This window comes from Sinohyriopsis cumingii, chromosome 12 (genome assembly GCF_028554795.1).
Source record: "Sinohyriopsis cumingii isolate HCF-2022 chromosome 12, ASM2855479v2, whole genome shotgun sequence".
NCBI lineage: Eukaryota > Metazoa > Mollusca > Bivalvia > Unionida > Unionidae > Sinohyriopsis > Sinohyriopsis cumingii.
The window spans coordinates 71,201,306-71,214,420 of NC_142972.1; the positions used below are offsets into that span (position 1 = coordinate 71,201,306).

Sequence of the window (13,115 nt, forward strand, 5' to 3'; positions counted from 1 at the left end):
GGTGGCACGATTTATCCAAATACACCCACATAATATACAAATACACCCAAACATACCCAAATACTCTCAAATGTCGTTCAGAAACAAGCACATGATGCATTTACTAAATAAAGAATTTTTTAATTCATTACAAAGTTAAGTTCTGGGTCAAAATGAAATAAGTTAATTTACTACATCAGTTAGAAATTCTTTGTACATAATGTAACGAAAATCTCCAGTTACCATTAGCTTGGAAATTGTCGACAGAGTCTGAGACGATATATACGTCCATAATTTGCATACTTAATTGCACATATCTATATTCTAGAATAATGCTAAGTTTTATCCGTGGACACACCTTTGACATTTAGATATAATTAGCTATTGGCCTCGAGTATCCCCCTCCCATGGTTCTTTGTTCGAAACATTCAAAGACTTGTATGTGTTTCTGTTCCCATCCTCTAATAGTTATGTGAGTCTTTTTTTTTCGTAAAAAATATATTTAAAAAAATTGAAAAGAAAATATATTTGTATGATCGTTTTTGTTGCGATGATTTCTCTTAATTTGCTGCTTTCTTGGATGAGTCATTTTCTGAGGTTCCTGTATATACAGGCCCCTTATTTCCTCCTCTCCCAATACTTTATACCTTTATTCTGTAAAATTAATAACTTGTTATTTGTTTTGTACTATTACCCATTTACATATTTGTCTGTGGATAATTACATGAGATGATCTCTGTTTGCAGTATTTGTGGCCAACGATATTCCTACTGTCCATGTTTGCTGTGTATATGCTATAATGTTTCTTTGTCTTGGCTGGCCTTTGTGTGTTCAAATTTTTTCTTTTAGTTATTATATGTATATTTCTCCTTAAATAGATATAGACTGACGATCGAACGGACACACACACACACACATACACACACACACACATATGTTAAATGATAAAATAAAATAAAAAGACATCAACAACACGCAGAATGTGTGAATGGTTTCGCTTTATTGATTCACCAGACTATATATATAATGTATGATACATATGCAAATATCGTTACCTTTGGCTTCAATCCTTGGATGCATGCATATGTATATGGAAGAATGCTAAGGAGAAATCTAATTCAGCACAAATGTTGATATTGCTAACACAGCTATTTATAACTGGGTGTCTGATCTTTTCTAACTGATTCTTAGAATTTACTCTCTTATTACTATCTCTTTTCACTATTATGTTTATATGCCAAATCAGAGCCACGCGTTCAACTAAATTTCTATTCATCCAAAATAAATTTCACGTGATGAGGATCAGTTCTGACTATTTATTGATAAAAGGCAAACAAAAAAACTTATGTGATCTAATTTTAAAAAATGAAAAAATTAAAAAATTGCACTATTACATACGTGAAAAATTAGAAAACATTACAAAATTCTTCATGTTTTCTGTTATCTGCAATTACTGAATATTGACCCCTTGGTACGAGTTGATAGCGGTCGAGGCCAGGAGATAATTATAAATGTTAGAAAATGTAAACAATAACAGGTAAATTGACGGCAATCACATTAAATGAAATGAAATGAATTGCCGAACAGAATCAGCAAACGCAATTACTTCTTGACGACAATTACAAAAAAAGAAACCAAAGAAAGAAAATGCTGAAAAAGGTGATGAAGCGGCAAGCTATCTTTTACTCAATTAATATTTGTTCACCAGCAACCTGCGAAAATCAGCCGCGAAATGTTTTTGACTGCTTATTGAGTACTGACAATAGGCGGCATGTTTTCTTTGGAAATAGGAGGAGTTTAAAGTTGTGTATTTTTTATCATTAATAAACTGCTAGACAGTCTGAACAAAACATTACTGTTAATTACAAGCAAGGTATATAATCTTAACGTTTCATCACCTCGTCTCTCATTTTGAAACAAAGCTTAAATACTGCACATTTCTTGTTTTCTTTATTCTGTATGGTGATTTTTAAGTGAATCATGGCTAATTTCAGTTAAAACCGCGGAGCCAGGTTTCCATGTGGTGGATGCAAATCAAAATGTTCAAATGACTGTATTAAATGTACATTGTGTTAGAACTGGTATCATAACAAATGCCAAAACATTTTGGACGATGCATTGAAAATGTGGGGAAACACTGATTTGGAATAGGGGTGCGTTTTATGTCGTATATTGGATGGTAATTAATTTGACTACCTGATGGCCATGCATCGTCTGCAGAATGTAAGTATCATCATTGACTTTCAAATTTGTAATAGTTAAATTACTTAGGTTAGCACACGCAAAGACTACTTTCTTTTCTCAAAGCATTTTAGCTATAGAGCCCTAATTATGTGTGCAATCATCATGCAGTATCATAGATTTTCAACCGATTCAATGACCATTTTATCTAAGAAAAATGCAGTCTATGCAAGAATGTAAATAATTAGTCTGCAATGTCGCCCTCTTAGTAAGAGGGGTGGTTAATTGGATATGGCTGGCGTTATCTAGAGGATGACCTCCCTCAATATTATAGATCGGTGGGAGTGGACGATATACTTTCAACAGAGAGCTGAGCAATAGTATTGGGTAGAAACAGTGCAATACGAGCCCCCTTAGACAAGAAAAATAACACATTTAATCAAAGCAAAGTGGCAACTCCAATTAAATCTAAATTATCTAAAAAATATTTAATAACAGTATCTAGTTTGGATTTATTTTATCATAATTACGAGTGGTGAAAAGAGCTCAATGCCCGAGACTGATCGCATCACCTTTCTCCGTTGACCATGTATCGACGTCTTCCTGTTTCCTCGAGCCTTCCTATTCTCTATGCTTCACCCTTCCTAGGCTTCCTAGTCCTTTGTTCTGGACTCGTCACTTTCTTTTGGACTTCCGTCTTCGGACTGTCTCGTCTCTTCTCAGAAAGGTGTTCCTTAAAGGACAAAATTACCCCTAAATTTCTGTGTACAACTTTCTAAACATTCTCTCACTTACGTTACTCAGAAGAGTAGTATTCTGAACTAATCTGATAGAACATCACACTCACTTCACAGCGACAGGCGATACTTAACACATTAGCGGTATATCTAACGTTACTGTATCTCTTTATCTGCGCTACCTCATGCTGGATTAATATTGCACCAAATTCACAAAATTCTAGCTCACAACAATCCCGAACTTACAAGATTATCTAAACATTATAAAATCAGATGTAAATATGCGATTATCGTTAACTCGCGATAACCAAAATCGTCCTAACAGGCAAAGAAAATTATTTCATATAACCCTATGAAATCCTACACATATGAAAACTTGGATAGCATCTAATCGTTAATACTATGAATGAACTAGCAACTGAAAATTAAAGTGATAAATTGCATAACAACTCTAGCAACAAAAGATTTCCATGAAACCTAATAAATGATACATAAAAGGAATTTTAGTCATATCAAACACATTTGCATAAAACAAACAATAAAAAAAATAATAGAAAATTGCCACGGAAATTAAAATTGCGTACCGTAATGTTGTTCTCTTTCATCAATTGTGCGACTTGCATTAAACCCTGTCTTTTCTATAAAAAGAAAAGATAGCCACATGGTCCCTATTTCTTGTTTAGCGAGGAAAGCACTATCCTTTTTAGGCGTACTCGGATCCACTTCTCCTCTTCCAGGAAATTTAAGACTAAAGAATTTCGACTAGGGTCGTTACTTTAAATTCACATTATTTTCCATTCCTGGAAGTCTAGTTTCACTTCATAACGTTGTCAACCTTGTCCAAAATAGTTTGTTATTAGAACAAAAATTTTGTTAGTTTATTTGGTTGTTAATTTAAACATTTGTTCATTGTTGGTTGTTAGTTAACTTAATAAAAATGTTGTGTTTTGAAAAAAAAATGCGTCTGTCGTTTGTTTGTCATTTTTATGATGAACCATGCTCTTTGACTTCTCTTTATCCCTCACCCTCAAATCAAAATATCCTAGCATTCCGACTCTAAACAGTGTAGGGATGTTTTCTATCGCGTCCACGCTTGAACCATGTAAAGCGGAGTAAGCCCCAGTCTAACCATCCGTTGTTGACTCATCCTCCTATGAAGATGTGCTCAAGACTAGCCAAGATGAACGAAGCTTACGTGAATTTACACCGTGTCAGACAAAGCCTGATACAAAAGCCTGAAGAGATAGAGAATGTCACAATGTTGAAAGTGAATGAAGACCTGATAGAAGAGCCCTTCAGAGAGGAAATCAAGAAGGAGAAAGAAGAATGGACGGAGAAGTACAGACTTCAGAGAGAGAGAGAGAGAGAGAGAGAGAGAGAGCAGCAGCAGCAGCAGCAAGAATCAGACAGAGGTTTTCTCGACTGCCTTGTAGACACCAAAGAGTTATCCTTCTCTTTCCGAAGAAGCAGCCCTATTCTGTGAGAAAGCCTGACGCCAGACAGGTACGTAATCTTAGACAATAAAAGGTTGCCATAGCTCCACGTCCACAAAACAGCCCTTTTCAGGGCTACCGAATACTCTAGAAAAGAGATACTAATTAAATTGTCAATGGTATGTTAGCAAGTTAGAAAAAATAGAAGTGTGTCAATAAGCACTTTGTTTCTTTAACTTTGTTAGAAGTGTGTCTATAAGCACTTCGTTTGTTTGTCTTTGTTAGAAGTGTGTCTATAATCACTTCGTTTTCCGTAGCTTGTCAAATAGTTAGCGAGTTTGTGATTGTAATTAGTGTTTGTAAATAAAACGTGAGCGAGTGTTTCTTTTAAATCCGTGCGATCCATGTTTGTTGGGGTAATGCTATGAGCAATGTAAGTTTTGGTGACGGGGGTGTTTTCCTTCACGTCCATGCTTGACAAATATAAAGGGAGCGCTCGTCAGTCTGGCTACCCAGGTTCACTCGTTAACATGAGCAGAATTGCAAAATTGATAGAACTTCAGATGCACATGGAACATGCCACGCGGCTCCTGGATGAGCTGTCCATGGAGGGATAATAAATGAGGACGCCAGACTTAACAAAGAGGAGAAAAGAAAGAAGATAGAGAAGGAAGAAAAGATCTTACCTCACCCGATGACTAGGCCTGTATGTGGGGTGAAACCTCTGGTAACACCACTAATACCACCAACACAGCAACCACCTCATCCACAAACACTACCACCGGTACAGAGACCCGTGGTCCCCCAGACCGAAAACTGGGAGGAGGAATTGCGTCAGCTTGACGTAAATATACCACATCATCCACGTGTGTGGAATAGGAGGAGGCAAGAAGAACTCTTCAGAATCACACAAACGGAAGATTGGGGTGCTTAAGTCAATCAAGCAGCCTCTGCGCTCCCAAGAGTCAGCCTGAACTGGGAGCTGGACTGGAGTAGGAGATGTGTTTGTGGGGTCCGACCTAGAAGGTGCACATATTATGAGGTGCATCTGAAGTTTTTAAAAAATGCCCTTTTCAGGGCTAATAAGATCTCTAGAAAAGAGAGACTGATCAATTGCCAATTTGTATGAATGTGGAGTAGTGTGATTATAAACACTCACTCTTTTACTGACTTGATTGTGTGCGTGTTATAATTGATTATCCGTTATGACAGAGAACACGACAAAACAAGGATGATGTCGTTAATTCAGCCCATGACTCTCAGTCATCAGATAATGACTTCACATAACGATTTGAATAACAGAAATATTTGATAATTCCACCCTTGATCACTCAAGTTAACGAGTTTACTTTAGGTATTAGATGGCCAACATTAACATTTAACTCGCAATAATTAGGACGAATTAAAGTTATTTAAAGTGTCAGATATTTCATAAAATAGAACGAAACAAACTGCCGAACAAACTCAGTAGCGGAAAATACAACTTGAATTGACGCAAATAAAGAAATGATTATCAGGCCTATGAAAATAAAGACTGAAGATGTGAGATAGAATGTATACAAATTAGGAACATATATATTGTCCCGGACTCTGTCGATAATTTCCGCGCTAATGGTACAAATAATTTCTAATTGATTTAGTAATTTAACGTATTTAATTTTAATCCAGAACTTGACTTTGCGATGAATTTAAAAATCTCTTTAGTTGTAAATTTATCACATCCTATATTTCTGGGCAGTATTTGGGTACATTTAGGCAGTATTGGGGTATACTTGGGCAGTATTTGGGTGTATTTGGGTACATCGTGCCATCGGTGTTCCTCCCACTTAATTACTTAATCATTCGAAGAAAAGAAAATGGTCCACAGTTTACAAAAGTTACACAAAAACAAAATCACGAAAAATCTCAGATCACGAACACCACCTAAAGAAATGACTCTACTCGACCTAAAACAAATGACACTATTGCCTCAGCAGGAATTGTCATTACCTTCTCAATGTTCGAATGTGGCTTTATGGCCTCTTTTTGGAATTTCATGTTAAACAAGTCCATAGGTTCTGCATTAATGCAGCACTATGGTATCAACGGGAACTAAACATTCAGACTAAGTTATGGTTTATAACTGTTCCTCTAGTCTGAAGGGGAATTTAGCACTGAGGGTACACAAATTGTATCAAAAACAGCACTAAGGCCTCAAGGAAAAACATGCATCACTTTACTGACCAGGAACCAATATTTACTGACCAACACCTTCAATACTGACTTGATATTGGTCACTCCAACAACGTACTGATGGTATGGTGATAGTGTTTGATAGTAACTAATTGGGCATTGATCAATCCAAACGACGAACTGGTTATTAGGTATAGTTTAGCATTACACTTCCCTTTGGCGGACATAGAGACCTGTAGGTTTGAACCTATGGATATTTTTAACATTTCATATCATGTTAGAGGTCTGGTGTATTGCTTAGAATTATTAGATTTCTACCTGTAATAACTATTTTATTACAAGTGATAAACAAAATTATTATTTGTACACATTAATTGTATTATTAAAAACCTAGCTGATAGTGGATATAACAACGTAAGAACTTTTGGGTAACATGTTCTTACCAAATAACACCAACATTTGTTGAGTTCTGTGCAATCGTAGTATTGTCTTAGTCTTGAAATATACATTCTAAGAAAACTATCCAAATATATTCCGTTAGAAAATGTTTGTACAGAGATTCTGTCAGAAATTACCGTAATAAATGTCCCTCTGATATTAATCATTGGGCATATATATATATATATATATATATATATATATATATATATATATATATATATATATATATATATATATATATATATATATATATATATTTTTTTTTTTTTTTCCAATATATATGCTGTAAAGTCAGCACATGAAGAGATTCCATATACTTGTTATGTAAATATTTAAGTATCTTTTCAAAGTCTTTTATATTTATCTTGATATCTTTAAATGTTACTGAATAAATTTAGACTAAAAGAGGTTTAAAAACTTCAAGTCAATAATTATTCTTATTCTAATTTCTGTACAACGGCACGCTGATACTAAGAGAAAACAAAGGTAATTTACGTTGTTTTCAATAAGTGGTGTTCTGTTTACACAGGATTCCCACGTGCACTTTTATGCAAACAATAAGGTACCCATCCTTGTTACTTTCCACTAATATATTTCTAAATATATATATAAATATTTCTGTTTGTAACAAAAGACTGAAGACTTGTGCATGGCTTAACATTGAAGAATTTCTTTTGTTCTTTTACAACAAATATGGCAGAGGGTTTTCTAAAAATGACATCTACCAGTCCTAAGACAAGCAAAAAATAAAAAAAAATAAAAAAATAAAAAATCAATAAATAAACAAATAAATATAAATAAATGAAATCAAAAACAAATACTTATGCTGATCATGTTTGTTTTTTAATACAGTGTGATCATCGCTTTCTATAACCTGGGAGCTGCATTAAAAAATTAATAATAATAATAATAATAATAATAATAATAATAATCAGAAAAAGCTTCACATGTTATCAAGTACAAAATGTGTACTTAAAGCCAGGACAAGATAAAGACTCTGGTGCCCAAACGTTGGAATCGCACAAGATTGTTGATAAGATTTGAAGTAACACGAAAGTAGAATGGCTGTAGCACACTAGTACCAATAATAGAAAGTTCCATGTTTATACAGAAAAGAAGCAATGCCATTTTTGTGGCTATATTGTCGAGTTGGATAATCAGTGTTATATTCAAAGATATGATAATGAACTCGATGTAGCATTGAATGACTAGAACAAGAAGAAAAGAAAGCACGACCATCGTGTGAATTTGATCTCTTTAATCGAAAAACTGAAATTCACATTCCCAACTTCTGCGTGTCTCACTGTCACTCTTTATTATTTTGTGTATGTCTTGATTTTATTTTGTAAAAGTATGACTAAATTATTCACACATAACTACTTTAATATATCCCCCCCTTCTGTCTCTCAGACACATATCTACGTCAGGATTGCCCACGCACAAACACCTTTTATCTCTCTCTTTCTCATTCTCTCTCTCTCTCATACGTCATGTAAATTTAATAATAATAATAATAATAATAATAATAATAATGATAATAATAATAATAATAATAATTATTATTATTATTATTATTATTATTATTATTATTATTATTATTGTTGTTGTTGTTGTTGTTGTTGTTGTTGTTGTTGTCATGGTATATGGCCTATTGAGTAATCGACGGTTTGTCTGCCTGTCTCTTTTTCTCTCTGAATATATGATAATATTACTAGATCTGTAAGGACTATGAGGATGGCATTGAGACCTGGTTAGTAAATAAATTTGTGCTGAATAGTGAATACCAGAGTGTTGAATCATAAGGAAATTAGGTGTTGGATAGTAGATAACTAGAATTTGGATAGTACATAACTGGTTAGTGGATTGTAGGTAACTGCATGCTGGATATTAAATAAATTAGGTGCTGGATAATGAATTACTTGGGTGTTGATAGCAGAAAACTGGTTGGTGGACTGTAGAAAATGTGTTTCTGAAAACAAACTCTGTACTTGTGTCTGTGAGTAAGGGTTAGTCTATATTGAATCATTTGTATTTTCTTATCTTTTCTATGGAGGTGGAATGTTTCCTGCTAACGAGGAAGGGATTGGCTCGTAGGTCGCGTACTTTGCCCCTATTGGGACCAGTCTACCAATCCCTTTCCTCCTGACGGTGCCATGTCCCCCTCCGCTCTAGATGGGTTATGTACCCTAGTTCCTATCCTGTGTTTTCCTGAGTATTTCTAACCCTAACTGGGATTAGATTTTACCTCACTTTTCGATATCAGAGATGAACCAGACAATATTTGTATACACCAAACTGATGTTAATGCTTCTAGTTTCAAGGAAATCCCGGTAGCTGGCTTGTTTTTGTCGGTTCATTTTCTCTTTTTTCCTGGAATTATTTCCTTTTTTGTGTACAGGTGTGGCAGTCGTTGAAAACACGGCTTTATGTGTTGGAAGTGGAACAATGAGGGCAGTTAATTCCTGCTTTTTTATTACTGGCAAAGATCGTCCAAACCTACTGGTTATTAGTGTTTTGCCAGTTTTGAGGCTGTTTATGACTTTGTGAAGTTAGTGCCCTTGTGGTCCCATTCCCCATGCCATTTTAATAGATTTTGTTTGCCTAATCATATCGTAGATCTCAAGAATCATGGAAGCTGTACAGCGCCGTGCAGAGGCCGAGATACCCGAGCAATTTGCTCTGGGCCCCGCCCCCCAGGGGGGCCCAACACGCAGTCAAAAAGAGAACCAGTTATAACATGCACTACAGTACGAAGTAAGTAATGACAAGGTGAGACAGAAAAAAAGGAAGTAGTACTCAGCAAGTACTGCATTTCAGTACATTACTTTTCTGCTTGGAAGATATACCACTGAAGTCGTCAAAGCATTGCATAGTACTTGGAAAGAATTGAAATGAAACGCACAAAGCAAAAGAAGCAGCTCTGCAAAAAGGGAGACAAACTTTATTTGATGTTGGAATTACGACGACTCCCAAGACCTCAGATGCCCCTTCCAGTAGTTCATCAACTCAGAAAGAAGATGACCCTGACATCCAATCTTTTGTTCCAGCAGCTATAGAGAGTTTAGAAGCTGATACCACTGGTCATGACTTAGGAAGTTCAGCAAAAAGCCAAAGTGCAGGTGCATCTGTTACTGGTAACAGTGCTGACAGTGACAGTACAAGTGCACCTGCCATTTTTGAGGACAGTCAAATCACTGAAATTTGTGAGAGTGATAATACTTCTGCAAGGCCAACTGGAGCAGTTTTGATGCAGCCATTTGACATTGGGAATTTGAAACTGAAACATTCTTACCCACTCAGGTGGAAAATTTTGTAAAGGCTGGTCACATTTCCTTTCCACTGGAGCTGCCAAAAGATATTGGAAATCACATATTTCCAATGTCTTTTGAAAGGTAAAATGCCAAATGGTGAACCATTTTCGCCAGATTGGCTTGTATTTAGCCGAGCAAAGATGGCACTATTTTGTTTGCCATGTCGATTATTTTCACCTGAAAGTCAGGATCAACATTTGACTTCATCACTTGAAATGACGGAAGGATCGGGACCTGGAAAGAAATGGAAGAATCGTATCAATCGTATTCCTGAGCATGAGCATTCAAAAGCCCATAAACAGTGCTACATTCAGTGGAGTGAATTAGAAGTTCGAGTGAAGAATGATCGGTCAATTGAATATTTTCTGGATCGCCAAATCCTCACCGAAGCAGCTACATGGAGAAAAATTCTAGAACGAATCTTAGATATGGTTATGTTTCTTGGTGAACTTGGACTGGCTTTTCGCGGAAAGTCCGACGTTATTGGAGATCCTCACAATGGAAATTTCTTAGGATTGCTAGAACTGATTTCGCATTATGAGCCAATTCTCAAGGAACATGTAATGAAAGTTAAACGGTGACAGGAAAAGGGATAAAGGCTTCAAGCGCATTATCTCTCAAATCGTTCTCAAAATGAATTCATTGGACTTTGTGCTGCTGCAGTTCGGAGACGAATCGTAGAAGAGTGTGAATCTGCAAAGTATTTTTCAATTATGGTTGATGCCACCCCTGATGTGAGTCATACTGAACAAACTACTTTTGTCATACGTACATGAAGAACTTGGAAAATTTTCCATCGAAGAGCGGTTTTTGATCTTTGCAGATTGTACAAGAAAGACTGGATCTTATATTGCAAGATTAGTCCTGGAGACTTTGGAAACTTTGAAAATTCGCTTTGAGGACTGACGTGGCCAAGGCTATGACAATGGGGCCAACATGTCGGGAAAGTACAAAGGTGTTCAAGCAGTTTTCCTAAAGAAGAACCCACTCTCTATATTCTCACCATGTGGCTGTCATTCATTGAATTTGTGTGGACTGAATACTGTCTCAAGCTGCACACATGTTGAGACCTTGATTGGAATTGTTCAAAATGTGTATACCATCTTCTCTGCTAGTCCACAACGCTGGGAAATATTATAAAAGAAGCTGCGTGGTGTGTCTCTGCATGGGCAGTCTGGGACGCGATGGACTGAGAGACTTGATAGCATTCGCCCCTTCTCTAATCACTTGTGTGGAATCATTGCCTCTTTGGAAGAAGTTCAGAGCTTGAATCTGACTGCAAAACACGGATTGATGACCTCCTTCAAATGTGTTCTCATGGCAGGCATTTGGATAAAAGTCCTCACATTGATTGATCGCTGCAAACAGGTCATTCAGGCAAGAAAGGCAACTATTGATGTTGAGGTGAAAAATACTGAGGCATTGATCGGTCACCTCAGATCTGTTCGGGATGACTGGCCAACAACTTTGAAAGAAGCCAAAACAGTGGCAGTGTCTGCAAAAATCAGTTCCGAATTTCCAATCCATCGGAAAGTGAAGCGTAAACATTTTGCTGGAGAACAAGTTGAAGGCGATGAACATATCACAGATTCAACGGAAATGGAATCAGAAGAAGAGGCAACTTTTAGGAGAACTTTTTTTTAATAACATTATTGATTCAGTTATTGGTGGACTTATAGTTCGCTTCACAGCCATTCAAAAATCTTGGCTACATTCTCTTTCTTGTGGGAATATCAAAAACAGTCTGAAGATGAAATTAAGAGTGCCTGTTCTGATTTTTCGAAGAAGTATTCATGTGACGTAACTGAAACTGAACTGTCTGAAGAATTGCTTCATAAGTAGTGAATAGGGGCGATATAGGGTCTATGGGAATTAGCATTAAAAACACCCCTGGGCCTGTATAGGGTCTATGTAAATTTAACATGGACAAAAACCCTGGGCCTGTATAGGGTCTAGGGGAATTAGCATTACAGACCTCCCTGGGTCTGTATAGGGTCTATGTAAATTTAACATTAACCACCCTGGGCCTGTATAGGGTCTATGTTAATTTAACATGGACAAAAACCCCTGGGTCTGTATAGGGTCTATGTAAAATTGAAACAGGGAGGGTCTCTATTTTTATTTTTATTTAAAAAAAATAAAAAATAAAAAAATAAAAAAGGGGTAGGCAATGAAAGTCAAGGTCTTTTCGAGAGATAGGAGTGGCCCTGAAAAGGGCCTTTGGGTTTCTTCTTCTTCTAACTCTTCCACTTCTTCAACCATCTTCTAACTTTTGCCACTATTCCTGTCTTCTTCTTCTTTATTTCTGACTCAGGCATCCAGTCAGGATGACCTATCGCTCGGAATTTCTCCTGTATTCTTATCCAGTTATTGTTGAGTTTCTCAAAGCTTTCTTTTCTCTTTCTATTTTCTTCTTCTTTTCTTTCCTTAGACCACTTTTCTTTGATGTTCTTGACCTCTTCCGTCAGCACTTTCCTCATTACTTCTTCCGTTTTTGACAACTGGTCGAACCCCCATTTTACGTATCGCCACTCCATCCAATACATTACTTTTTCTAGGAAGCACCTGACTTGGATGACATGGTCCAGTGCTTCCTTCAGACTTCCCACTCTGACATAAGGTGGGTCAGTAAATCCTCTTGACTTGTTGACTTCTTCTATCATCCCTGCGATGAGATCTCTGGCTACCTTTAGTCCTTTGACTTGAATAGTTAACAAGTCTTGCCTATTTCCATCACTCCATTCCTTTTCTATTCTTCCTACAACATATTCAACATCCATTATCCAGAAATAGATAACTCTTAATAGATTGAATAATTTTGTCACCTCCATCTTTTTTGTTTATTCCGTGGAATGGTCTGA

At 36.3% G+C, this 13,115-nt stretch overlaps 1 protein-coding gene across 1 annotated transcript; it reads left to right on the forward strand.

Annotated features, from left to right (window-relative positions):
- Positions 1-10,340: 10,340 nt before the first annotated feature.
- On the forward strand, positions 10,341-10,835 carry LOC149786722 (zinc finger MYM-type protein 5-like). Its single transcript, XM_089975964.1, has one exon. It carries the CDS (start codon positions 10,341-10,343, stop codon positions 10,833-10,835), a length of 495 nt encoding a protein of 164 aa, XP_089832090.1.
- The last annotated feature ends 2,280 nt before the right edge of the window (positions 10,836-13,115 follow it).